Source organism: Mustela putorius, unplaced genomic scaffold (genome assembly GCF_011764305.1).
Source record: "Mustela putorius furo isolate JIRA1106 unplaced genomic scaffold, ASM1176430v1.1 tig00000166_pilon_pilon_pilon, whole genome shotgun sequence".
Classification (NCBI taxonomy): Eukaryota; Metazoa; Chordata; class Mammalia; order Carnivora; family Mustelidae; genus Mustela; species Mustela putorius.
This window is the reverse complement of record NW_025421301.1, coordinates 2,502,649-2,530,511: the sequence shown is the minus strand read 5'-3', so window position 1 is coordinate 2,530,511 and position 27,863 is coordinate 2,502,649. Positions and strand designations below refer to the sequence as shown.

Below are 27,863 nucleotides of genomic sequence, written 5' to 3'. Positions count from 1 at the left end.
GACTTTCTGGAATTCCTGTTGTTAATTGTAGGACCTCAGGCATTGGTCTCCAGATTTCCTTATCTTTTCTCGCCTATCCCTTTTATTGTACTTGCTGGGGACCTTTCCTCATCTTATCTTCTAGCTCTTTGAGGATTTCATTTCTGCTATTTTTAATTAGATCTTTTTTTTCTAATATGACACTGTGTTTTGTTCATAGGTCTGTGTATTCTCTTAACCTTTGAGGACGTTAATGATTTTTGAGGACGTTTTTGGATTTTGTTTTCTCCCATAGTCTCATAGTCCCTCCTTACTCCAGGTTTCTTTCTTGTTTGTTTTGTTTTGAGTTTGAGTTTGTGTGTATGTGGTTTTTGTTTTTGTTTTTTACCATTTGTTTTGATCTCACTATTAGTTGCTTCTTAATCAAATGTGTAGGTGGTCCTTGCCTGTGCATATCTAAAGGTATACTACTGAAAAAGTGATTCAGTGCTCCACTCCCCGGAATGGGGTTTGCTGTGGTCTTCACCTAAAGGGAACCTAGCTAGTCGTCTCCCCCCGCCTACCCCGAAAAGCCTGGCAGAATCTCTGGGTTTTTTCTCTTGAGTTCCAAGAGAAGGACTCCACTAAAGCCTCTGGAGGTTCTGACAATGATTTTGGGAAGAGGGCTTGAGAAAGGGAGCTGCCTTTATAGTTAGTCTGTGTGTAAAGTTGACTTAATGCTTTGCTATAAAAGTAAGATACCCCTCCTCAATTGTGTATGGACACCTTTTAAAAAAAAAAAAAAAAGGGTTGGGGGAGGAAGAAAGAAGACTTCTCTACAGAATAGCTTCTGCTGGCAGTAGAGAGTATAGTTCCTAGCTTGGGTCACCTAACTGTGGAGAGCGACTATGAAATCAGAGAGGCCTAACTGCTTAAATAGACTTTGAACCAATCCTCTTCCTAGACCCACCTTCACCCCCATTTCTAGAGGTACCTGGTGCTCCCAATTCTTGAACCCTTTGGTGTTCCTGCAGTTAGTGATTTATATACTTAGGAGTCACTTTTCTTAAAGTGCCATTCTTCCACTCTTACATATGCTTTTTAGTGTTTAAAATTTTGTTTCTCTTTCCTCCATTTCTATTTTCTTGGTTTATGTGGGCTTATAATACTTAATTTAAATTTAATTTAATTAATTTGACAGAGAGAGGGAGCACAAGCAGGAGGACCAGCAGAGGAAGAGGAAGAAGCAGACTCCCCACTGAGCAGGGAACCCAACACAGGGCTCCATCCTAGGACCCTGGAATCATCACCTGAGCCAAAGGCAGACACTTAACCAACTGAGCTGCCTAGGTGCCCCTGGTTTATGCTACTTTGGTGAAGTTTGGAGAGAGCAGGGTACAAAAATGTAAACCAGTCAATCATTTTTATACAAAACCTTAAAATACATTTTAATAACTTTGCAATTTAAAGAGCATTACAGGGGCACCTGGGTGGCTCAGTGGGTTAAGCCTCTGCCTTCTGCTCGGGTCATGATCCCGAGTCCCACATTGGGCTCTCTGCTCAGCAGGGAGCTTGCTTCTCCTCATCTCTTTCTCTGTCTGTCTCTCTGCCTATTTGTGATCTCTCTCTCTGTCAAATAAATAAATAAAATCTTAGAAAAAAAAAATAAAGAGCATTACACACCAAGTGCTCAGGGGGTCCAAAAAGTCAAAACTATAAGATGTTATTTGCCTTCTTTCACTTGTGTACAGTGGAGTCTTCCAGAGGTTACATGATGTGTGATAGTGCAACAGATTACATGCAGAATTAGGCGAGTCATGCTTTTTTTCTAAGTCAAACACTGAATAAATTTGAAAAATTTAAAATAATGGCATTCATTTTACTAATTTTTTGGAAAAGTTTTTCTCTAAAAATATCTTATTTGTAGTAACATCATGTTTATTTTTTTAAAAGATCTATTCAAAAATACATAGTTTAAAAATCTTAGTTTTCATTTCTCATATGGTGAATATTGGTGGTTGTAACCCACATAAAAAACAGCCACTGGTATCTCTTATTTTAAGAGAATTAAGAGTCATGAGGTCAAAACTTTTGAAAGCTTCTGCTGTAGACTATCCTAGATATAAATTGGAACAGAACTGGGGTATAATGGTATAAACATAACCAACACTGCACTAGTCTCAGCTTTACATAGGACAGTAATGTGGTTTAGTCCTCATGCACACTCCTGTGGTTTTACTCAAAATTCTTTTCTTTTCTTACCTAATAACCCTTAGAGGAACAAAAGGAAGCTGCTGGAAGTTAATTTATACTGTCTTTCTCCTTAGAGTATTCATGTTCCAGTCTCTGCTGACTTAGATAATGAGAAATAAGTTTAAGAGCCAAAATGTTAAAGTGTGCATTATTATTCCCAAGGGGGTGAAACTTGGCTCTTCAAGAGAAAAACTTAGAATTATAATAGTTTGTGGCCCATAAGGAGGTATACAATACATCTGGTTATTTAAAATTTCATTGGAGATGGAGGATGGTTAAGGGAAAAAAGTCAAAGTTTCCTTAGGAAAAAGAGGTTGGAAAACAGTGCATTAGAGATCCTATTAGAGCATGATCTGTTAACCTTTCTCTTAGTTACATTTTTTTCTCTTCTCTAGGCTTGTTCCATAATGCCAAAGAGTAGAGGCTGTAACTACAAATTCCTTGTAGGGGTGCAGTAGGTCCCTTAAAGAGGGAGACAACTAGGTAAAGCTAGTAGCAACCCGAGAGTTTATGCCCAAGGACCTTGGCTCATCACTCAGCTCCAGCCAGTTGTTGTCATAGTGGAATATATGCCCAAAGTTGCCAAAATTCCTAAATTTTTTAAAAGAAAAGCCAAAAATCCAATTTTTAGGGACAACTTATTTTTAGGGGCTCCTGGGTAGCTCATTCGGTTAAGCATCCAACTTTTGATTTCAGCTCATGTCATAATCTCAGGTTCTGACATTGAACTCACCTTGGGCTCCACACTGGGCATGGAGCCTACTTAAGATTCTACTTTCCCTCTCCCTCTGCCCCTTCCCCCTTTAAAAAACTTATTTTTAAATATCAGAAGCTAATTTAAATAACTTTAAAATAATACAGCATTCAGAACCTCTATGAACCCCTGGTTTAGGACACTCCCACACATACCACAGTAAGTATAATCTCTTCCACTGTGATAGACTGTTCTCCAAAATAGGACTCTCCTGCAGCATCCTGAACTCTTAAGTCCCTGCTTGATAACTGTGGTAGATCCTCTTGTCTCAGGAGGCTACCCTGTACTATTTTGGTTAACTCTGATTGTTTGATGGCTCTGCCTCAGAGGAAGCAGAAATCTATCTTCTTCAAACTTAACCTAGTGGTCCTGGTTTGTTTTGTGAGACGACACAGAATAAAATTTACTCTTCCCTTACATGACAGGTCTTCAGATTTGTGAATTTGAAAATCAAAAATTTCTTCAGAAATGTAGAGCATAAAACTTAAACTCTAAAGTCAAGCTTGTTAGGGTTTGGATCTCTTCTCTGCCTCTTAACTAGCTCTGTAGTGTTGGAGCTTGTTACTTTAATCTTTTTGTACCCAAGTTGGTCCAGTTTAGTATAGTACTGTAATTTATCTAATTGCTAATAAGTATTACATGTAAAGCTCTCAGAACAATGCCTAGCCTATAGTAAGTACTGAGTAAATGTTACTATCCCGATTAAGCATCCTTAGTTCCATCAGTCATTCTTCATATAACAGTTTTATATTTTCTTGCCATACTTTACTCATTAATGGAAGCAGTCTGGTGCCTTATAGGAGACTTTTCTTTCCCAAACTCTTACCTTCTATACTATCCCCTCACACTTCTCTCAAAACCAGATCACAGTGACTTTTTTATCTTTGTTTATATGTATATACAAATATAAATACACATACATATATGCACACATAAACATTGACTTCTTCATTCTTGAGGGTATGTGGACATAAAAACCATTAGACAGCCAAACTGTAAGACTGGTTTCTCCCTCACTTTCCTAATAGAACTCTGATTTTATTCAGTTTCCTTCTTCTACACAGTTTTATGCTTCAGAGAATCAGGCCCTATCTCCAGCCTTGGATAGTGGGTTCTCCTTGGTTTAAAAGTCAACCAGGGGGTTCCATGATGTCTGGGTAATTTTTGACATAGGTGTGTGATGCAGTTGTGGCCATTGAGATCTGAGGAGAAATCGGGATGGGAATTGGGTTTGGGGTTTCTGAGAAAGGAATCCTTGTTCCTAAATGAGATGCACATGAAGAGATAGTCTCATCTTTCTGGTTACTGCTGAGACTGGATAAGAAACCTGTTTCACTGTCTTAAGGCCTGGGAATTGGGTAGGGGTACCACCTGAGGATAGCAGAGTGAAGACATAGGTGGGTTCTTGATACAGGTGGGTTCTTGAAGACATTGTTTTTATTTGTTCATAATTTTTTTCTTTCGAGTTTCTGCTTAAATTCCATTTAGTTAATATACTGTGTAATACTAGTTTCAGGTATATGCGTTAGTGAATCATTGCTTACATTATCACCCAGTGCTCATTACAATCTTGAAGACTTGAGCTGCTAAACTAACCAGCCCTTCCTCTTAATTTCCCGTTTTGTGAAAAACTTTTTTATTGTATGCTTCTTTGAGTCTGACCTCCAACTAAAATAAGCTTAATCAATAAAGAGGTTATTTATTTCTAGTTTGGCTGGCAAATTGGATAAATAGTACTTCATCTCATAAGTTACGAGGAATAATTGAATTAATAGAGGTAAAAGGTACTTTGTAGTTACAGAGTAACACCACAGATGTAAAGTTCTCTTATAATAACATAACCAGTATTTGTTTGTAGTGGACAGAATGTTTCACAGAGTGAGGGTGCCTGGCTTTGCAAATTACCAGTTCTTTTAGTATTGTGCAGGTCACTAGACCCTTTAATTACTACTCTTAAAACAGAATCAAATGATCTTTAAGGTCTCTTGTAATTCTGTGAAAAGAATAGGAGTCTGATCATTCTGACATTTCCACTTAAAATTCCTTGTATAGATTAATTAAGGCAGTAGATATAAATAAGTAACTTTTTTAATAGAAGAAGCATAATTTATTAACCAGTTATGTTGGGGATAGGCCAGTTTCACAGTGGTTCTACTTAGTGTTTTGAGAAACAGTGGAAGCTCTACTATTAAAACACTTATTAACTATAAATACCAACTCTCAAAGCTCTATACACATAGATACTTGCTTTTTAACCATTTTTTTAACTTACTTTCTTAATACGTAATCATTATGAGCATATCATCACATTTCTCATATTATCTCAATCTGCTGTCATCTTTCTACCCTCTTCCTAGTTACATTATTCCCAGACTATTAAATGGCCACCTGAGTGGTCTCATTTTCACCAGAATCTACTTCCTCTCCCTCTTTCCTCATCAATAAAATGAGGTGAGGAGAGAGAGTTTTTAAGGTGCTTTCTGGTTCTAACATTCTGAGATTTGTCAGTTGTTTTTCTCATCAGTTCAGACTCTGTTAAACCCAAAAGCATTCATCCTTGGTTACCTATTAGAGTTAAGTTTAAAAACTTCTTTCATCTGAGGACAGTAGAACTCAGGTCATGAAGGAAAGAAATAATGGATGAGTACCCTTTGCAGAGTTAGACATATCAAGAAATGTAGGTCTTGGGAAAAGTGTAAGTACAAGCATACCTTGGAGATACTGCAGGTTCATTTCCAGACCACTGCAATAAAGCAAATGTCACAATAAAGTGAGTTAGATGAATTTTTTGTTTGCCTACTGCACATGAAATTACACTGTATTGCAGTCTATTAAGTATGCAATAGCACTAAGTCTAAAAAATATGCACTTAATTTTTTAAAAGATTTTATTTGTAAATAAGCTCTACACTTACATGGGGCTTGAATTTACAACCTCCAAGATTAAGAGTTGCATGCTTCACCGGCTAAGCCAGCCAGGTACCCCTGTACTTACCTTAATTTTAAAAATACTTTTATTGCTAAAACATACTGTCATCTGAGCTTTTACCAAGTCATACTCTTTTTGCACATGGAGGGTCTTCTTTTGCTGATAGCTGCTGATCAGAGTGGTAGTTGCTGAAGGTTGGGGTGGCTGTGACATTTTCTTAAAATAAGACAACACTGAAGTGTGTTTTGATTGACTCTTCTTTTCACCAGTAATTCTCTGTAGCATGTGATGCTGTGTGATAGCACTTTGCCCACAGTAGAACTTATTTCAGAATTGGAGTTAGTCCTCTCATATCCTGCCACTGCTTTATCAACTAAGTTTATGTAATATTCTAAATCCTTTGTTTTCATTTGAACAGTCTTCATAGCATCTTCACCTGGAGTAGATTCCATCTCAAGTAACCACTTTCTTTGCTCATCTCTAAAATGTACCTCCTCATCTGTGTAAATTTTATCATGAGGTTGCAGCAATACATTCACATCTTCAGGCTCCACTTTATTTTTTAAGTTTTTTATTTAATCTCTACATATCCTGTGGGACTCAGGCTCTATACCTCAGCCAAGATCAAAAGTCCCATGCTCTTCTGACTGAGCCAGCCAAGCACCCCTTTAGGCTACACTTCTAATTCTAGTTCTCTGGCTGGTTCCACCACATCTGCAGTTACTTCCTCCACTAAAGTCTTGAACCGTTCAAAATCATTCAGGAGCATTGGAATCAGCTTCTCCCAAACTCCTTTTAATGTTGATATTTTGACCTCTTCCCATGAATCACAAGTGTCCTTAATGGCATCTAGAATGGTGAATCTTTTCCAGAATATTTTAAACTTACTTTGCTCAGATCCATCAGAAGAATCATTGTTTCGGGCAGTTCTAGCCTTATGAAAGTACTTCTTTAATAAGTTTTGAAAGTTGAAATAACTCTTTGATCTATGGGCTGCAGAACAGATGTTGTATTAAGTATGAAAACAACATGAATCCTGTACATCTCCATCATAGCTCTTGGGTGACCAGGTGCATTTATCAGTGAATGGTAATATTTGAACAGAATCTTTATCTCAGCAGTGGGCTTAAAATATTAAATAAACCATGTTGTAAACAGATGGACTCTCCAAGTTTTGTTCCACTTACAGAGCTCAGGCGGAGTAGATTTAGCATTAATTCTTAAGGGCCCTAGGGTCTTCAGCATGGGCTTCCCTTAAAGTCACCAGCTGCATTAGCCCTTGACAGAAGAGTTGGCCTTTCCTTTGAAGCTTTGAAACCAGGCATTGACTTCACCTTTCTAGCTAAGAAAGTCCTAGGTGGCATCTTTTTGTGATAGAAGGTGGTTTTGTCCACACCCAAAATCTATTGTTTACTGTAGCCACTTCCATTAATGATCTTAGCTAGATCTTGTAGGTGACTTGCTGCTTCATGTTACACTTTGATGTTACAGAGATTTTTTTTTTCCTTAAACCTTTTCTTGAAGCAACCTCTGCTAGCTTCAAACTTTTCTTCTGACACTTAATTACGTCTCTCAGCCTTCATAAATTAAAGAGAGTTAGGGTCTTGCTCTGGATTAGGTTTTGGCTTAAGGGACTCTTGTGGCTGGTGATCTTTTTATTCAGACTACTAAAACTTTCTCTATACTAACAATAAGGCTGTTTGATTTTATTAGCATGCCTATGTTCATGGGAGTATCACTTTTCCTTCAAGAATTCTAACTTTGGGGACATCTGGGTGGCTCAGTGGGTTGGGCCTCTGCCTTCGGCTCAGGTCATGATCCCGGGGTGCTGGGATCGAGCCCCGCATCGGGCTCTCTGCTCAGCGGGGAGCCTGCTTCCTCCTCTCTCTCTGCCTGCCTCTCTGTCTACTTGTGATCTCTCTCTCTGTCTAATAAATAAAAAAAAAAAAAAAAAAAGAATTCTAACTTTGCATTCATAACTCGGCTGTTTGGCACAGGAGGCCTAGGTTTCAGCTTGTCTTGGCCTTTGACATGCCTTCCTCATTAAGCGTAGTCATTTCTAGCTTTTGATTTAAAGAAATGTGTGACTCTTGTTTCACTTGAATACTTAGAGGGCTGTTGTGGGGTTAATTGCCCTAATTTCAGTACTGTTAGGTCTCTGGGAATACGGAGGCCCAAAGATGGTCAGTAGAGCAGTCAGAACACACACAACATTTATAGATTAAGTTCACTGTCTTAGATGAACGCTGTTTGTGGTGCCCTAAAAACAGTGACAGTAGTTACATCAAAGATCACAGATCACCATAGCAAATATAATTATTATAATGAAAAAGTTTGAATTATTGTAAGAATTATGAAAATGTGACAGATACAAAGTGAGCCAATAGCTGTTGGGAAGTCTATGCTGTTAGACTTGCTCAATGCACGGTTGCCAGAAACCTTCAGTTTTTAAAAAACTGCAGCTTTGAAGCACAATGAGGTGAAGTGCAACAAAAGAGGTCCTCCTAGATATGTGCATGTGTGTAGACTTTAGGGTTTCTTTTGGTTAGGAGATAAGAAAAGGAAAAAGCTTATAATTTCAAACCCATTTGGAAAGTGGTGTGCTTTATTTTGTCTTCTTTTCCAGCTAAAGTTAAAACTCTTTTATGGAAATTGATTCGTTACTGCTAGAGGACTAATAGGGGAAACCTAAGCTTTTAATCTTACCCATATTAGATTAGAAACATTTGCCCGGCATGAAATTTCCTAGGCATCTAAACACTTTTTCCAGAAAAAGGAAAATAATATTTAATAACTTTGTGTAGAAAGACAGGTGTTAGCTGAAGTAACGCACAGTTTTTAATTCTGAAATTCTTGAATATGTGAGGTCATCCTCTGCCACATCACCATAAAATGCCCAAGGAACACATTAAAACCAACTTTAAAAACAGAATGTTATACTCTGTTTCATTCGTAGAAATAGAAAGATGGCTACAAACAATCCCAAAATGCAGATATTTCCATTCAGTTGGTAGGTTTGGTTTAGATTTTATAAATTCTTTTTTTTTTTTTTAAGATTATATTTTTATTAGAGAGTGAGCAAGCATGCCTGCATACACGAGCAGGGGGAAGGGCAGGAGGAGAGGGAGAATACACAGGGCTGGATATTTATACAAGTTCTGTTGAGGGATTTTTTTCTTTTTACTGCTAACATGAAATACATGTTCTTTCTCTATACCTTTTCTCTAACTCTCCAACACCAAATTAGATTTCTTACCATTGAATTCTGACAGTTAACTCCCTGAACTTAGCGTCAGACCTCCCAGTTTAAAGGCTCAGTCCCACAAAACTGCCCTCGCTTTAGACATCAGTGGCAAGTTTGGATCTCCAGGTTACCTGCATTTCTGTCCAACTTGGAGAGGATCAGGGTCTGTGAATATATGACTGCTCAGAGAGTGAGTTGTTACTGTGTTGCTCTTCAGTTCACCAGATTCCTCCTTTTAGTCCTTCTTTCTTCCTTATTCTCCCTGATCACTTACTGCTGTTAGAGGGACTAGAGAGGACAAGGCAGTGTTTTGAGTGTTTGTAAGTTCTTCCTTCCTCATTCCTTTTTGTCTTCTTTCCTACCTTTCTTCTGCCTATCTACATATTTTTTAAAAGCTGCTTCTGTATGCCAGAGGATGTAAGCCCTCATGGAGTTTTCATCCAAAATACCCTCTTTTCTGGGAAAGGGCACCTGAATTTCCAGATGTGGGGAGAGGAGTTTTAAATCTTGAAGTGTGAAGAGAACCAATTATGGCAGTTTTCTATTTTATGAAAACAGTTAGTATAATTATAGAACTTTTTAGATAATACTTTTTAGTAATTCGCTATTTTAATAGTTGTAGAGTCTTAAATGTGGGTGTCTTTAAATGCTGCTGCCAGTTTCTTCCACCTCTTCTTTAGGATAAACATCAGGGGTGGTGGTGGTTTTGTTGTTTTGTTTTCTTATTTTCAGTAATTCTGATAAGGTATATTTGAAATATTTGCTTTACTAAGGGATAAAGAGTTTTTTATTTAAAAAAAAATAAGCACTTTATTCCAAAAGTTACTTAATCTTATAATTTTTAATATCTTTAATATTGATTTTATGTATGTTGAAGCTCTTCATACAATTTTTTAAATGATAAAGATTGTCATAAAAATAGTAATATGTTGTACTATTATTTTTTTATTAACTGAAAAATTACATGTCTTCTAGCTATTTGCAATTTATTTTAGGTGTTGAATTTTATGCTTTTTACATGAAAAATAGAAATGTAAATATTTGAAATTCTTTACTGCTTCCCTTCTGGTGAAGCTTGTCTAGGTATCTTCTTTTTAAAATAACTTCTAAATCTTAGCAGTTTTGAGGTGAAAGGTGGCATTTTGACTAGAGAAAGAAGTCAGAAGAAGTTAGAAAGAAGATAATGTTTGCAGTACTTAACATCTTTCATGAAATGATGCTGTTGTTGGATAATTAACACTAATCTTTTCTCGTATGAACAGCTGTTGGAAATAAGACTATGGCTTTATTACTTTTAATATTTTAATCAGTGTAAGCTACTTTTTGTTTTTATAAATATTTTATTTTTCAAGATTTCTCAGGGAGGAAAGAGAAACAGTTGATGAACCAATGTGTATTTTGATTTACATTGAATACTTTCTATTACTCTTTCCAAAACAGACACTCCTTGAATATGCAGAGAAATGGAAAACTTCAGAAGATCCTTTACCTTTATTGGAGGTATACACAGTGGCTATCCAAAGTTATGTTAAAGCGCGACCTTATCTTACCTCTGAATGTGAAAATGTAGCGTTGGTTCTGGAACGCTTGGCATTGTGAGTAGACCTTTGAGTAAATAAAAAATTAGATTTAGCTTTTTTTTTTTTTTAAAGAATTTACTTAATATTATTGGACAGAGAGAGACACAGCTAGAGAGCGAATGCAAGCAGGGAGAGTGGGAGAGGGAGGAGCAGGGAGCCTGACGCAGGGCTCCATCTCAGGACCCTGGGACCAGGACCTGTTTGGAAGGCAGATGCTTAACGATTGATTGAGTCACCCAGGCGCCCCTAGATCAAGCTTTTTTGTCTCAATTCTGTATCTCAGGATAGTTTAATTTTAAATAGAATAGTTATGGGGTATCTGCTGATACAAGGATTATTTGTTTTATTTTACTTTGAATTTTAATAAATGTTTGTATCCTTACCAATTTTTTGTTTTTTAGAAGCTGTGTTGAACTTTTACTGTGTCTGCCTGTTGAGTTATCAGATAAACAGTGGGAACAGTTTCAGACACTGGTGCAGGTGAGAACATTTACCTATTAGATTTCATATAGGTATATCATATCCTTTTTCTTTATTAATAAATTATTTGGTTATACTTCAAACCATCTAAGTAATAATAGGCATTATTTGCAACTCTTATTAACACTGGTGTCATTCATATGCTAGATGTTCAATAAATGTGTGTTAAATGATGATATACATTTAAATAGATTGATTGAATATTGTTGCAGTGTTCTTTAAGATCAGTTAATTAATACTTTGCCAGACCGGTAAGGGAAAACAAAAGAAAATGCCCTAATTTGTATTTAGAAACAGTTTACTTGCCGAAAATCTGCAATGTGCCTTAAATGAATTTAATATATCATTTAATCCTTATGAAAACTTTGTGGGGGAAGTTGTATTTTTCCCATATTAAAGGTGAGGAAACTGAGGCTCATACTTTAAAATATTTACCCAAATTTATACAGCTAATACTACAGAGTAGTTACTTGAATCAGGGTTCTTTTTTTCAAAATCCATGCTTTTTGCCTGTAACTGAAAACACATGCTTTGTCTCTCTTGTTTAGTGCTGTTACTCTACCTTACAGAAGTACTACACAATTTAGTACTTAGTTGTGTTGGAGTATTTTCAAGAATGTTAAATTTTGTTTCAAGCACTAGATTGTGCTGGATATACTATAGCTTCAAGTAAGTTTTGATTAATTGATTAACTAAAAAGAATGATTTTACTAGTTAGTTTTAGAAAGTATTTCTCTTTCTCTAGCCAGAGTTCATAAAACATGTTTGGCTTGATGTTTTTTTTTGTTGTTGTTGTTTTTGTTTTGTTTTGTTTTTAATTTTTTTCCTGTAGCGATTAAAGAGAACTAGTTGCAAATTTCAGAAGCATGTGAAATAAACTGTAGTTAGGTAGAGAAGTCAGCTTTCCTGTTTTAATATTAACCATTGAAATCTTAATCAATTGCAAAATTCTGGAAAGGATTTATATCTTAATATCATAGGATTCCACATAGTGTCTTACACATAATTAATTGTTGAAATGAAGGTGTCTTGTGTTTGTTACATTGCAACTAATTTTTTGATCACGTAATTTCTACTTCAGAGTTATCAGTAACTCATGTCTTAGGTGGTTTTTCCAGCAAGTATTTATTTTTAGGCAAATAATTATTTTAGAACTTTTAATTGTTTGGCATTCTACCTCAGAATTAATTAAGTTGTTTATGTACAAATACAATACTGAATTTCTTATGCTATTTTGTCAGCATATGATAACTTTTAAACTTTCCCTTTTGAAACAGTAGCACTAGTTGATACTTTTTCATATGGGTTAATGAGAAGGAAATAACTCTTTAAATCCTTATATGGTAGATTTCAGCAATTGTTCGAAGAAACTTTCTTAAAGCACTGGAACTTGTTGCAGTGGGGAGAGTTTATGGTTTTGAGGAATAAACTTTTTGAATAAACATAGCATATAGCTTTAAGAGTTTCCATGACACTTTGCTCTCATTTCAGAGCTCCCTTGGGGTTATTTTGTATTTGCTTAACAGCATTTGTTTCATTTTACCTGTGTTTTACTGTTTTAACTTTCTTTACCCCACTAGAGGATAAGCCCCATAAATGCAGGGACCATTTGCTCTCTTCCCTAGTCCTTTGCCCGTAGAAATTCCCAATAAACATTTTCTGAATTGAATAAAAACCATTGGTCTTTCAGGTCTTGAAGAATATGCTAATTGCATGAACACTTGGAAACAACTAGTAATCAAGTTTTAGTGTCAGTTTTAAATAGAATATTGCCAAATCTATATAATGAATAAATGAAAAACCATGCATTTAGTTTTCCTAAGTCCCTTTTATTGGAATATGTGTGTGTTGTCATTTAGGCCTTGATGCAGATCTGTCCTTTATTAATGGTAGTTTTTTTGGGAAAAAGTTTTTTACTAACACAAGATATAAAATGTGTAAGGTCTTTTATATTATGGATATTCTGATAGCTTCCTTCAGAAGTAACTGTTCTTGGTCTAGATTTTGGGGGAAAAATAATTTTGACTTATTTCTAGAAATACATTGTATTTATTTAAAAGTTACAAATGATACAGTTCTTGAGATTCATCTTTAAGAATCGGAAGTAAAGGAATTCAGCATTTTGTAATGTGATGTGAAATTTTTAAGATAAAAGTCTGATTTTTCAAAAGTTTAGTATTATATTTAGAGCTTGATAAGCTTGCTTTTAAAATCTGTTGTAATTCTTTGGATGTTTATTTAATATTTATAGGTAGCTCATGAAAAGCTGATGGAGAATGGCAGCTGTGAATTGCATTTTTTAGCTACTCTAGCTCAAGAGACTGGGGTGTGGAAAAACCCGGTACTGTGCACTATACTTTCCCAGGAACCATTGGATAAGGATAAAGGTAAATTTTCTAGAGAGAGAGAGAAAAAGAAAAAAAGAAAAAAAAAAACATTAGACTAGAAAAAAATAAATACTTAAAATTGTTTTGATAAATATAATTCATTTCAAGATTTCCCAAAGAAGGACCATTCAATTAAATTTTAGCTGAGGTACTTGTGGCCCTTCACCTTATTTTTATTTGGGGGAAGATGTATTTATAGGATATTACACAGTCTTAGAGTAACAGAAAAACTAAAATTTTTCCCCAACATGTTTTCACATAGAGGAATTCCCTCGGCAATATCCTGACAGGTGGCAATCTAGCTTGTATTTGATAACTTACTTGACAGATGGGGAAGCAGAAGTAGGGTAGTTAAATGATTTTCCTCAAAATAGAGAAAGAAATTAAACCTAGAACTCTCAAGTCTTCTGCCTCTAAGATTAGTACTCTTTCTCAACAGCTTATCACTCCATTTTATTTTATTCTGTTTTGTTGTTATTTTATGAGCTTGGGTAATAAAGATCCCAGTTAAACTCAACTGGCAGATACCCTGTTGGAAGTAGATGGTTAAATCACGAGTAATATGTGTAAACGCTTAATGTTCAGAGCTCAAAAATTTTATATACCATGAAGAAGAGCATAGTTACTGTCTTTGGTACTTTTCTTGAAATTTACTTAGGAAAGTGCCCAGATTTCACCCAAACTTTTTCCAAGGTATTTAACTGAAGAAGTAAATAAACTTCTTCTCTTGTTCATTTCTGCTTTGCTTGTTGATGGATGGCAAACCTTAGATATATTGCTATGTGGTAGCAAATTGTGAAGGCTCTGAGAAAGAAGTTAGGTCTGTTGCTTGTGAAGTCTTCTGATAAATTGATACCTTCCAGCCAATCCCCAAACTTCTCCTCAAACTGGTTTTTCCTACCTGGCTCCCCTCTTAAAATTTCTCTGTGCTTTCCTGATAGTTCTAGCAATGTTACCTGTTTCTTACTTTTCACAGGCAAATTATTTTTAGTACCCCCTGCCATGGTAGATATCCACAGTATTCTCACAGTATTACAGTATTCTCAAGACTTTGGAGAAATGGGAACTGGACTCTCATTATTTAAATTAATAATAAGAACAACATTTAAAATTGAGAATCTTAGATTTTTTTTTTTTGCCTTTGGCATATTAGTTACATTCCCAGTATACTAATACCACTAAGATTTTGTTCTTATAATCAAATTATACTTTCTAATCTATTCAGCTTTTGGATATACTGGATATAGTATATTACTACTAATATCAGATTACATTGTATAGTTCCTAACAGTTTGAAATGTGCTTTTATATTCATGGTTTCATTTAACCTTGATGATCGTGTGAAAAAGGTAGGATCTTTATTATCCCTATTTTACAGATGAGAAAATGGAGGCTCAGAAAGATTGGTTGTCTTTTCAGTATTACATTGCCAGTGTTGTGAGGCAGAGCCAGGAATTGAAGTCAGGACCTCTCTTCATTTAAATCATGACCTGTTGCACCTAGCCTAATAAAATTGCACCTAGCTTAAATAACTAACTCCTTTTTTCTGTTGTCAGTTTCTGAAGAGCATTTTTGCTGAGCTCACACATTACACTAAAACAGAACCTTTACCTTAGCAGAGATTTAAAATTTATTTTAAAAGAATATGTGCTCCAGGGGCGCCTGGGTGGCTCAGTGGTTAGGGCCTCTGCCTTCGGCTCAGGTCATGATCCCAGGGTTCTGGGATGGAGCCCCGCATCGGGCTCTCTGCTCAGCGGGGAGCCTGCTTCCTCCTCTCTCTCTGCCTGCTTCTCTGCCTACTTGTGATCTCTGTCTGCCAAATAAGTGAATGGAATCTTTAAAAAAAAAAAAAAGAATATGTGCTCCATTTCCTTACTTGCTTAAATGTTTCTAACATCATTTCTGTTAGCAAAGTCTCTGCCCATCTCTTTGCTGCTTTATTTCTTGTTCTTTGCCTGACTTAGCTACTAGAGTAATTTGGATTATTCAACCAAGAGGAATTTCTTAGGATTGTAGGTAGCCAGACTTTAATAAAACTAAGTGAAGCAGTCAGATGGTAAATGACAGATTTTGCAGCCATAATCTTTACTTGGTTCTCTGGTATTTAGAATGTCTCTTTGATGGGAGTCATTTTATGAATAATCACAGAAGCTAGAAGTGTATGTTGAAAAAGTTGAAGGAATTAACATTTTACACCTAATATTAATTTATTTACATTATCAAATGTGATGATTCAGAAGGATGGGGAACTTTTAGCTTTGAATACCCAGTCTCTTAGTTTAATTTAACTACAGCAAGTTTGAAGAGAACTAGAGCTTAGAGAATAATACATCTCAGGAGGCTATGCTCATTACTTTGTTTATAGTGAACCCTTTGGAGGTTTGATGTAGTATTTGAACAGTAATCTACCTAATTGTGATTTCTTTTAAAATATTTATTTCTCAGAGAGAGAGAGAGGGAGAGGGAGCAAGTGAGCGCACAAGCAGGCAGAGTGGCATCTAGAGACAGAGAGAGAAGCAGGTTCCCTGCTGAGCAAGGAGCCCAATGTGGGACTTGATCCCAGGGCTCTGGGATCATGACCTGAGCCGAAGGCAGCGGCTTAACTTACTGAGCCACCCAGTCGTCCCAGAATTTTTTTTTTTTTTAAATTGATTAAATTTGGACTCACTAAAACCCAGCTAATCCAAGAAATGCTCTTCAACTTGGGGGATTGAGGGTGGGTGGAAATGCTAGTTTCACTATTAAGGTTTCAGCATCCTAGAATAAAGTAACTCTAATAACTAAATTTACACAATTCAAGTAGGTGCCCTTTGAATTTCTTAAGGAACTTTATGCTTACGTATTACTTTTATCTTTCTTTGGTCATAATCTCAGGATTGGAAAGACAATGAATGCTAATTTTTTTTTTTTAACCCAATTTTAACTGCTTCTAAATATCACTGACAAATAAATGGGCCCCCCCCTCTCTCTCTCTCTTTTTTTTTTTTTTTAAGATTTTATTTATTTATTTGACAGACAAAAAGACAGGGAACACAAAGCAGGGGCAGTGAAAGAGGGAAAAGCAGGCTCCTTCTGAGTTGGGAGCCCGATGTGGGGCTTGGTTTCAGAACCCTGGGATCATGACCTGAGCTGAAGGCAGATGCCTAACGACTGAGCCACCCAGACACACCAGTTGGCCTTCTCTTAAACACTAGTTTATTTGCTAGAGAGATGGTTTGCTGTGTAGTTCAGTCTATTCTTAACCTGTGATTTCTTCACTATAAAAATTGTGTAAACTACATTCTTAGAATTCCATCTTTTGGATCTAGTACTACCCCTAGAGCCATGCCAAACAAAGTGTAAGCCCTTCCTTTCATGCCATAGCAAGGTTTTTAAAATGCATTTTTTGGATCTCTTTAATACGTAATTCTCAGAACTTAATGTGTACCCTGAATATGATCTGGCTGACTTTGAGATCATTGGTTCTCTGATTTTTCATTCTGACAATTTATACTTCTAGTGTGACTTAAGATGACATTAAATTTTTTGGGTAGCCATATTATTCCTACAGGTCCGTGAAATTATTAATCACGCAAAAAATTTTAAAAATAAACAGTACCCTTAAATTACCAACTACAATTTTATACTTTCCTTTGGCACACAAAGCATTGCTTTTTCCCCCCTGCTTAATTTCAGTGTTAGATTCATTCTGTGCAACTTTTCAGCATTCTTTTCAATCTTGATTTTGTTATTCAAGGTGCTTGCCCTTACCAGTTGCCTCTTGTTAACATATATTCTTTTGGCATCCAGGTCCTTGAAAATAACCATAAAATGGTCATGTCCAGAAACATAGCCTCTCAGATACTTAACAGAAATCTTCCTTCTTGCCTTCAATCCTTAATCAATACTCTGATTATGGTTGTTTGATAAAATACGCCTGTTTTTCCTTGTGTCTGCTCCATGATTTTACTTTTTTGTATATATAAGGATTTGATGAAAGACCCTAACACCATAACAAGTATTTGGCTAGAGTTCTTTTTTTTTTCTTGCTAGAGTTCTTTTAAGCAATAATGTTTAATACTGAGGTTAGTATGAGCTAATTTATAAATTTTTTAAACTTTTTATTTTAGAATAGTTTTAGAATTACAGAAAAATTGTGAAGAGTTCGCCTATACCTCACTACTAATTTTTTTTACTCTTCATATCTTGTATTGTATGATACATTTGTCACAGTTAATAGACTAGTATTTATACTTTGTTATTAACTAACTTCCATACTTTATTCAGAGTTCCTTAGTTTTTACCTAATGTCCTTTTTCTGTTCCAGGATCCCATCCAGGATACCACATTACATTTAGTCGTCATGTCTTCTTAGGCTCCTCTTGGCTGTGACAATTTTTCAGACTTTCCTTGTTTTTGATGACCTTGACAGTTTTGAGGAATACTGGTCAGGTATTTTGTAGAATGTCCCTTAATTGGGAGTTGTCTGATGTTGCTCTCATGATTAGAACTGGACTTATGGATTTGGGGAGGAAGATCACAGAGGTAAAATGCCATTGTTATCACATCATATCAAGGGTACATATTGTCCACATGACTTCTCATTGTTGATATTAACCTTGATCACCTGGCTGAGGTAGTGTGTTTGTCAGGTTTCTCCACTTGAAAGTTATTCTTTTTCTCCCTTTTTATACCATACTCTTTGGAGGGAAGTTACTACATGCAGCCCACACTTAAGTGGTGAAATTTAAGCTCTACATCCTGGAGGAGGACAGTATCTACACAGATTATTGGAATTTACACAGCTTTATCTTTCCCCCATTCATTTGTTTATATGGACTAATGAATATTCATTTTATACTTTGGTCATAATCCAATATTACTTTATTTCGTTACTCAGATTGTCCCAGCTTTGGCCATTGGGAATCCTCTTATTTATTAATTTCTGTATCCTTTTGATATACCCCTGTCATTATGGGTTGTATTTTTTTATTTGAGTACTCTCTTGCTTTCTGGCACTGTAAGGTGCTCCAACTTAATTTACGTATTTCCTGTCCCAGTCCTAGAATCAGCTGTTTTTTCAAGGAGCCATTATTCTTTTTTCTTGGAGAACAGTAATAGAAACCAAGACCTGATAACTGGATGTGTTTATTGCTACTGAAGTGACATTGTTTCTAGGGTGTCATTGCTTCTAGGTCCTCTCAACAGACAAAGCAAATTATATGTAGGTGTACTAATCTGTGTGTAGACACATCTGTAACTATTTCCATATGTAACCAGCTGTATTTACATCAGACTAAATAGGAGGGTCCATACTGATATCTTTCTTCCACTAATCCATACCAAAAGAATCACTCTAGTCTTGTCTTTTTGCTTATCTGTAACCTCTCACTTCAACAGACTGTCCTATAATGGGAATCATGCACTAACACAGTATTTTCAGACTGACCTTTTACCATTTGCTATCTATATACTTAATTATCAGCATTAGTGTATAGACTCCACTCATTCAAAGATATGAATCTTTGAATTCATATCTTTGGCAGGCACTTTAGTTCCTACCTCTTTCAGTGAAGTTCTGTCATAACATTTGTAATACAGTTAGGTTTTTTATCCCCTGTATTCATTTCATCTTGGGCTTCCCCAACCTCCTAAATATTTTTTTAAAATTTGCATACCTTAAGATTTCTTGTTTGTGCTGTAAAGTTCTATAGGCTTTGACAAATGCATAGTATATACGTGTATCTACCATTAGAGTATCATACAGAATTGTTTCACTACCATACATAAAAAAAATCACCCACTGAATGCTCTTCTAAACACCCGATAACTACTGATTTGTTTACCATCTCTGTAGTTTTGGCTTCTTGAGAATGTCATATAATTGTAGCCTTTGGTCTAGCTTCTTTTACTTGGCATTCATCTATGTCTTGAATACCTTAATGGCTCATTCCTTTTCATTGCTGAATTGTATACCATATCATGTGTGGTATGACTGTACCAGTTTCTTCATTTACTTATTAAAAGACATCTTGTTTACTACCATTGCTGTTTATGAATAAAGCTACTGTAAACATTTGCATGAAAGTTTTTGGGCAGACATAAGTTTCACATGAATTGGGTAGATACTAGGGGTAAGATTGTTAGATCATGGGGCGCCTGGGTGGCTCACCTGTTAAGCATCTGCCTTTGGCTCAGGTCGTGATCCCAGGGTTCTGAGATCAAGCCTCACATAAGGCTCCCTGCTCAGCAGGAGCCTGCTTCTCCCTGTCCCACTCCCCCTGCTTGTGTTTCCTCTCTTGCTGTCTCTCTCCTTCAAATAAATAAGTAAATAAAATCTAAAAAAAAAAAAAAAATAAAGATTCTGTTCTTTTAAAAAAAAAAAAAAGATTGCTAGCTCATATAGTAAGACTATGTCTTGCTTTGTAAGAAACTGTTGAACTGTTTTCTAAAGTGGCTATACCATTCTGTATTCTCACCAGCAGTGAATGAGAATTCCTGTTGCTCTAGACCCTCATTTGTAATTGGGATTACCTGTTTTGGGAATTGTACCCATTCTAATAGGTCTGTAATAATACTACATTTCTGTTTCAATTAGTATTTCTGTAATGACATCAGGTACTGAGCATGTTTTCATATGCATATTTGCCATCTGTGTATCTTTGATGAGCATCCCTTTAGGTTTTTTTTCCTTATTTTTAATCAGTTTGTTTGTTTTCCTATTGTTATAACAATTCTTAGTATATTTTGGATACGAGTTCTTTATCAGATAGGAGTTTTGCAAATAACTTCTTTCAGTCTGTGACTGATGCTTTTCCTTAACAGTGTCTTTCACAGAGCATAAATTTTAAAATTCTAATGAAGTTCAACTACACGAATTTTTCCATTTGTGGATTGATCATGCTTTTGGTGTCTTACCCAAAAATTTATTACCACGGGACACCTGCGTGGCTTAGTTGGTTAAGCCGCTGCCTTTGGCTCAGGTCATGATTCTAGGGTCCTGGGATTGAGTACCACATCAGGCTCCTTGCTCAGCGGGGAGCCTGCTTCTCTCTCTCCCTCTGCCTGCTACTCTGCCTGCTTGTACATGTGCTTGCGCATGAGCTCTCTCTCCCTCCCTCTCTCCCTCTCTGACAAATAAATAAATAAATAAATAAAATCTTAAAAAAAAAAAAACACGTCATTACCACTATGTTAACTATACTGGAATTAAAATGAATTAATATAGGGCACCTGGGTGGCTCAGTAGGTTAAGTGGCTGCCTTCAGCTCAGGTTATGATCCCAGTGTCGTGGGATCAAATCCCGCATCAGGCTCCTTGCTTAGTGGAGAGCCAGCTTCTCTCTCTCCCTCTTCCTGCTGCTCTGCCTACTTGTGCTCTCTGTCAAATAAATAAATAAAATCTAAAAAAATCCATACAAAAAAAAAGTAAAGTGACTGGTATTTGGTATTATCAAATCTAGAGTTCTATAGATTTCTCTAAAAGAAGTTTTATAATTTAACATTTAACATTTGGGTCTCCAGTACATATTGAGATAATTTTTGTGACAAGTGTAACCTAGTTTATGTTTAGTGAATCTGTCTTGGCTCTTAACAGTCACATATCTTCTGAACAATCACAGGCCATGTTTTTAATATGATTAATTTTGAAATTTATTCAGGATTATATGTATTGCTCAGCCCCATTTTGAAAATTACTTTTTCCCATCTATTTTCCTTTGTTCCATTGTTCTGCCCTTTTAAATCCAAAGCTTATTAACAGAACCACCATTAGGGGAATTCTCCTTTTTCTCTGTCATCATAAATAATACTAGTCAAACCCAAATAGTCTTTCTCCAGAATTCACCCACCTCTGCCAATTTGATTGTTCTCACCATTTTTGGTAAGCTACGGATCATTTTGGATTCTAGCCTTAATAACATTTTGCATAGGTTAGTATCAGCATAGGCCAGTACCAGGTCTGTAACACTGCATCATTAGTCCTAAGCCTGCTTTCCATTTTGTACATGTCATCATTTTATAATCTAAACTCTTGAGAGTGCCCTATTACAGTCACACTGAAATCCTTCAAACCTGTCCCTTATGCTTCTATATTGGGATATTTTGCAATTGCACAAATCACATTTTTGTTAGCTTGCCAGTCCTTTCTTAATCTTAAGCTGCAGTCTCCCCCCCGCCCCAGCCCCTTCTTTTTCAAAGGAAATTTCTTTTTTTTCCTCAAAGGAAATTTCTAAAGCTTAAGCTTTACCACAGTACTTAAAAATCCTTAAGAATTTTGTGAGAAAATAAGTCTTTATTTCAGTAACAAACTTTACATTTAAAATTGAAGGTGGAAAATTGTTCCCTGGTTTATCAGATGTTAGCATGCGTAAGATATACTATTTTGAAGGGTGGGAAGATGGGAGGAGAGAGCAGGTGATAACTTATACTTCCCAGGTAAATAGGATGAGGTCAGATCTGATTACATGGAGCTGCATTCACTCTGATACTTCTGGTGTATTTTTCATGTGTGTATGTAGAGCTTTACATGTCTATACAGAGAAGGCCAGAAGAGGTGACCCTGAAAATTAGATTTAAATCTGTTAACAGTTTCTTTGTGTTAGGACATTTCTTACAGAAAGTCACTAAAAAGAGTACCTTAAAGACTATATTAAGTACTTTTAGAAATACAGTTGGCCTGACTTGTTTCTCTTTAGTTTTGTGTAGTTTTTTTTTCTTTTCTCTCTTTCTCTCTCTGTTTCTTTCTTGTTTGATTTTCCCTTTTTGGGTGTGGTTTTTTTTTTTTTTTTTTTTTTTTGGCCTTAGCTCCTCCTGTCTTCTGTGCCCTTAATTGACCTTGTCTTGGTATAAAAAAAATAATTGAATGGAACATTCTATATTTTATTTCTAAAAATCACTTCTAAACTAGACTGCCATTTACTTATGTATGACTCTTAGATCCTTGAGGATCAGTGGCTGGATAGAATTAAGCTGATAGAATTTAACTGTAGAAAACCTATAAAAGTGTTCACTTCCATTTTTGATTGATGACATACTTGTATTTAATATTAATTATATTCTTCTTATATAATTAAATATAAATGTAGTGACCCCCAGATTTTCATTTTTACTAAAAATGTTTTTAAAATACACTCATCGGTGGGGCACCTGGGTGGCTCAGTGGGTTGAGCCTCTGCCTTCGGCTCGGGTCATGGTCCCAGGGTCCTGGGATCGAGCCCCACATTGGGCTTTCTGCTCTGCGGGGAGCCTGCTTCCTCCTCTCTCTCTGCCTGCCTCTCTGCCTACTTGTGATCTCTGTCAGATAAATAAAGAAAAAATCTTTTAAAAAAAAAATACACTCATTGGTTTCTTGAAACATCTTTAAGCGTTCTATTTTAATGAGTGTATTTTATAGTAGCATTAATGGATAAACATGTCAACTTAATTAAATTCAGAATTCATAATGAAATCTTATTTCACATGAAAATTTTAGTGTTACATACTAACTGGGTTCATCTGTGGCATGGAATTTTTTTTAGTCTTTAAAAATTCAGTTTTTTAAAAAAAAGATTTTATTTCTTTGAGAGACAGTAAGAGAGTTGGAGTGGGGGGTTGGGAGGGGAGGCAGAAGCAGACTACCCACTGACCAGAGAGCCCAATGCAGGCAGATCCAGGGACTCCAGAATCATGACCTGAGCTGAAGACAGTTGCTTAACCCAACTGAACCACCCAAGCACCTCTAGTCTATAAAAATTCTGTTTTATAGCAACCATGTTAAAAAATGAGTTATAATCATAAAGTTTTACCATAATCAAGTAATGACCATAAAGTTTCAGATTTAATGAAAAAGCAAACATCTTGATTTAAGAAATACTGAAGTCTTTTAAGTAAAAAATTATATTTCTTATAAATATACTCCCTCAAGAAAGAGTGAGTGGTAGGGTAAAGATTAAGACTACCCCTAATTTGTAATTTGGACTCTGAAATACAGATTCCTAGAGGAGTGCCTCTCAGTCCTGTCTGTGCTTAAATTCCCTAGAGGGCGCCTGGGTGGCTCAGTGGGTTAAGCTGCTGCCTTCGGCTCAGGTCATGATCTCAGGGTCCTGGGATCGAGTTCCGCATCGGGCTCTCTGCTCGGCGGGGAGCCTGCTTCCTCCTCTCTCTCTCTCTGCCTGCCTCTCTGCCTACTTGTGATCTCTGTCTGTCAAATAAATAAATAAAATCTTTAAAAAAAAAAAATTCCCTAGAGAGTTTTTAGGCATTTCAGTGCTGGAGGCCTGCCTCAGACCAGTCTCTGGGTTTGAGCCCCAGGCTTCAGTGCTTTTTATAAGATCAACATAATTGTGCGGCCATGGTTAAGAACCACTTAAGTACATCTTGAAGTGTTGTGTTTTTATTATATTTCTAAGTTTGGATACTTGTGACAGTGCTACATTGATTTATTTTTTTACTGTGGTAAAAAAAATACAACAAAATGTAGTATTTCATCATTTTTAATTGTGTAGTCAGTATTGTTAAGTATATTCATATAGTTATAAAACATATCTTCAGAACTTTTCCATCTTGCAAAACTAAAACTCTGTAACTTTTTTTTTAGTAAGAGAGATTACACATTAGTAGTAGGAAGGGTAGGGGGAGGTCAGTAGATGACCTGCTGAGCATTGAGCCTGACTTGGGGCTTAGTCTCAGGACCCTGAGATCATGGCCTGACCTGATGTCAGACACTTAACTAAGCCACCCAGGCTTCCCAATAATTTCTTTAAAAATCTGTAACAATTTAATATCAGCTCCCTCTACTGCATTTCTCCCAGTCCCTGGTTAACCACCATTTTACTTTTGGTGTCTGTGACTTTAGTTACCTTTGTAAGTAGAATTATATCATATTCACCTTTTGTGATTGGCTTATTTCACTTAGCGTGAAGTTCTCAAGGATCATCCATGTTGTAGCATGTCCCAGGATTTCTTCCTTTTTAAGAGTGAATAATAGTCCATTGCATGGATATACCACATTTTGTTTATTCATCTGTTGGTGGACATTGGGATTACTTCCTCTTCTTGGTCTTGTGAATAGCACTGCTATGAACGTGGGGCTGCATATGCATAAACGTGGGGGTGCATATGCATATCACTTGAAGACCCTCCTTTCAGTTCTTTTGTCTACATACCCAGAAGTGGAATAGCTGGATCATATGGTAGGTAGTTCTGTTTTTAACTTTGACGAGCTTCCAGATTGTTTTCCATAGAAGTTGTACCATTTTACAGTCCCTTCAGTAGTGCACAAAGGTTCCAATCTCTCCATATCCTCACCAGCAGTATTTTCTAGGTTTGTTTGTTTTTAAATAATTATTCTGATGGGTATGAGGCGATACCACATTGTAGTTTTGATTTGCATGTCTCATCATTAGTTGGGTACATTTTCATATGTTTGTTGGGCTAAATGTCTGTTTTAAGTCCTTTACCCACTTTGTAATAGGACTATTTGATTTTTTTATTGTTGAGTTGCAAGAATTCTGTATATATTCTGGATATTAACCCCTTATCAGATACATGATTTGCAAATATTTTCTTCCATTATGTAGGTTGCCTTTTCACTTTGTTGATTCTTTCTTTTGATGCATTAAAAAAATTAGGTTTGATGTAGTTGCAGTTGTTTCTTTTTGTTGTCTATACCTTGGTATCATATCCAGTAAATCCTTGCCAAGCCCAGTGTCTTCAAGCTTATCATCCCCTTTGTTTTCTTCTAGGGGTTTTATAGTTTTGGGTCTTTCATTAGGATCTTTAATCCATTTTGAGTTATATAGTAATTGTCCAGCTTCATTCTTTTGCATGTGGACATGAGTTTACATGAGTTTTCCCAGCACTGTTTGTTGAAGAGACTGTCCATTTCTCACTGAGTGATCTTGGCACTCCGGTTAAAGATCATTTGGCCATGTCTGTGAAGGTTTGTTTTTGGCCTTTTTGCTCAGTTGCATTGCCTTTATGCCTATATGTCTGTCGTTATGGTAGTACCACACTGTTTAGATTACTGTAGCTTTATGAATTATTTTGAAGTGAGAGAGGTGTGACACTTCAAACTTTGTTCTTTTTCAAAATTGTTTTGGCTTTTGGGAGTCCCTTGAGATTTCATACGAATTTTAGGATGAATTTTTCTTCTCTGCAAAAAATTATTGCGATTTGAGAGGAATTGTATTGAAATCTAGAAAGTTTTGGTAGCTGGACATCTTAACAATATTAAGTCTTTGAATCCACAAACATGGGGGCGCCTGGGTGGCTCAGTGGGTTAAGCCTCTGCCTTCGGCTCAGGTCATGATCTCAGGGTCTTGGGATTGAGGCCCACATCGGGCTCTTTGCTCAGCAGGGAGCCTGCTTCCCCCTCTCGCTCTGCTTACTTATGATCTCTGTCTGTCAGATAAACAAATAAAAAAATCTTTGAATCCACAAACCTGGGGATCTTTCTACTTGCATCTTTAATTTCTTTCAGCCATGTTTTGTAGATTTCAGGGTATAAGTCTTTCACTTTCTTCTTTAGGTTTATTCCTAAGTATTTTATTTTTTGTTGATACTACAAATGGAATTGTTTTCTTAATTTCCTTTTTAGGTTGTTCATTGTTAGTATATAAAAATGCTACTTACTTTTGTATTTTAATTTTTCAATCCTATAACTTGGCTAAAGTCTTTCTAATTGTTTGCTTGTTTTGTTGAATTCTTAGGGTTTCCTACATAAAAGATTATGTCATCTGTAGTCAGATTATTTTACTTCTTCCTTTCCAATTTGGATGCCTTTTTTTTTTCCTTGCCCAAATGCTAAATTGTTTTTAATAGAAAATACAAACTATTTTTTAAAAAGGAGTAGTTGATACGAATTAAGGTAGGCCATGGTGAAAAGTTCAGAATCTACTCTTTGAAATCAAAGGGAAAATATTGGAGCATTTTAACCTGAGAGAAGATGTGATGTTGTAAGAGTGGATGCAGAAAACTAGCAGAGTGGTACAAAGTGGTCTGATGGATAAATGACAGGCTAGGAGGAATGGATGAATGGCAGGAGTAAAGATGGAGAAAAGTGAATGGGATGGAGTATTTAGGCATTAGATTAGATATGTGGGTGAGAAGAAGGCACAAGAGAGCTTTTTTTTTTTTAATGATTTTTTTTTTTATTTATTTGACACAGAGGAAGAAATCACAAGTAGGCAGAGAGGCAGGCAGAGAGAGAGATGGCAGGAAGCAAGCTCCCTGCAGAACAGAGAGCCCGACATGCGGCTTGATCCCAGGACCCTGGGATCATGAACTGAGCCGAAGGCAGAGGCTTTAACCCACTGAGCCACCCAGGCGCCCCACAAGAGAGCATTTTTAAGGCCACTGTTAGGTTCTTGGCTTGAACATGACTAAGTGAATTGAGATAATAGATACTGTGGTATGGAGATGTCTGTATGCAGAGTTTGAGATGCTTGCTAAATAGCTAGTTCAGAGATGCTGCAGAGGAGATTGTGTGCAAATCTGGCCATGGAAATACATGCACAGTAAATAAATTGACTCCATTTTGAAGAAGTCCAGGACCTAGTTAGTCTAAGCTTTGGTGCATAGGACATGTTCATTGAATATTTGTGTAATGATTGGTCACAAAAATTGAATTTAGATACTGTAATATGTTTAAAGCTAATTATCTTTAATGTAGAAACTAGTACTTTTTTTAATACTATGTAAGTGGCATTCTATGAGAAGAAGCCATTCTTTCTTAATTGAACTGGCTAAATTAAATTGAACTGGCTAAATTACTGATTTACATTGTCATTTTATGTCATCCAGCTCTCTTGGTAGACTCTAATGTGGTAAAACCTGTGTTTCTGTTCAAGTCCATAAATAGAGAAAATAGATTAAAAGTCTGCACACAAGTAAAATTCAGGATATTTTTATTTTTCTGGGATGGGAGTGGGAAAAGCAGAGTAGGGAATGAGGTATATAATGTGACTAGCTACTCAGGGATAAATATAAAACTTTTTTCGTAAGTCTGGCAAGCCTGAAAACAGTTAGTCTTTGATGTGATATTATAACACTGTAAGAAAAAGCATGTCCTGGATTGGAGAGAAGTAGAGAAAGATAGAAGGAATGGGAAATGGAAAGCAGTGAAGGCGAAATGAAAAAAAGGCCAGGGAGAGTAAGCATTCAGCAGGTTCTGAACTGAGTATTAGTATGTAATCTACTTTTGATCCATTTGAATCCCGAGCTTCAGAATACATGATTAGTTTCCTTTAACAGTTAATGCTACTTCACAGCTCTTGACTGCTTTAAGTGCCATTCTAATCCGAAGTAGACACACTTAATATG

At 36.2% G+C, this 27,863-nt stretch overlaps 1 protein-coding gene across 5 annotated transcripts in view; it reads left to right on the top strand.

The window, feature by feature from the left end:
• ZNF292 (zinc finger protein 292) overlaps positions 1 to 27,863 on the top strand; it is a 92,319-nt gene that overhangs the window by 36,267 nt on the left and 28,189 nt on the right. For 2 of the 5 annotated variants that reach the window (XM_013063729.2, XM_004766945.3), the window contains 3 exons: positions 10,578 to 10,732; positions 11,119 to 11,197; positions 13,449 to 13,584. In XM_013063729.2, the coding sequence (XP_012919183.1) occupies positions 10,578 to 10,732; positions 11,119 to 11,197; positions 13,449 to 13,584 (370 nt within the window). Of the gene's footprint in view, positions 1 to 10,577; positions 10,733 to 11,118; positions 11,198 to 11,768; positions 11,867 to 13,448; positions 13,585 to 17,985; positions 18,016 to 27,863 lie in introns of those variants that run through there. The other 3 variants (XM_045075856.1, XM_004766946.3, XM_045075857.1) reach the window with 3 other exon arrangements.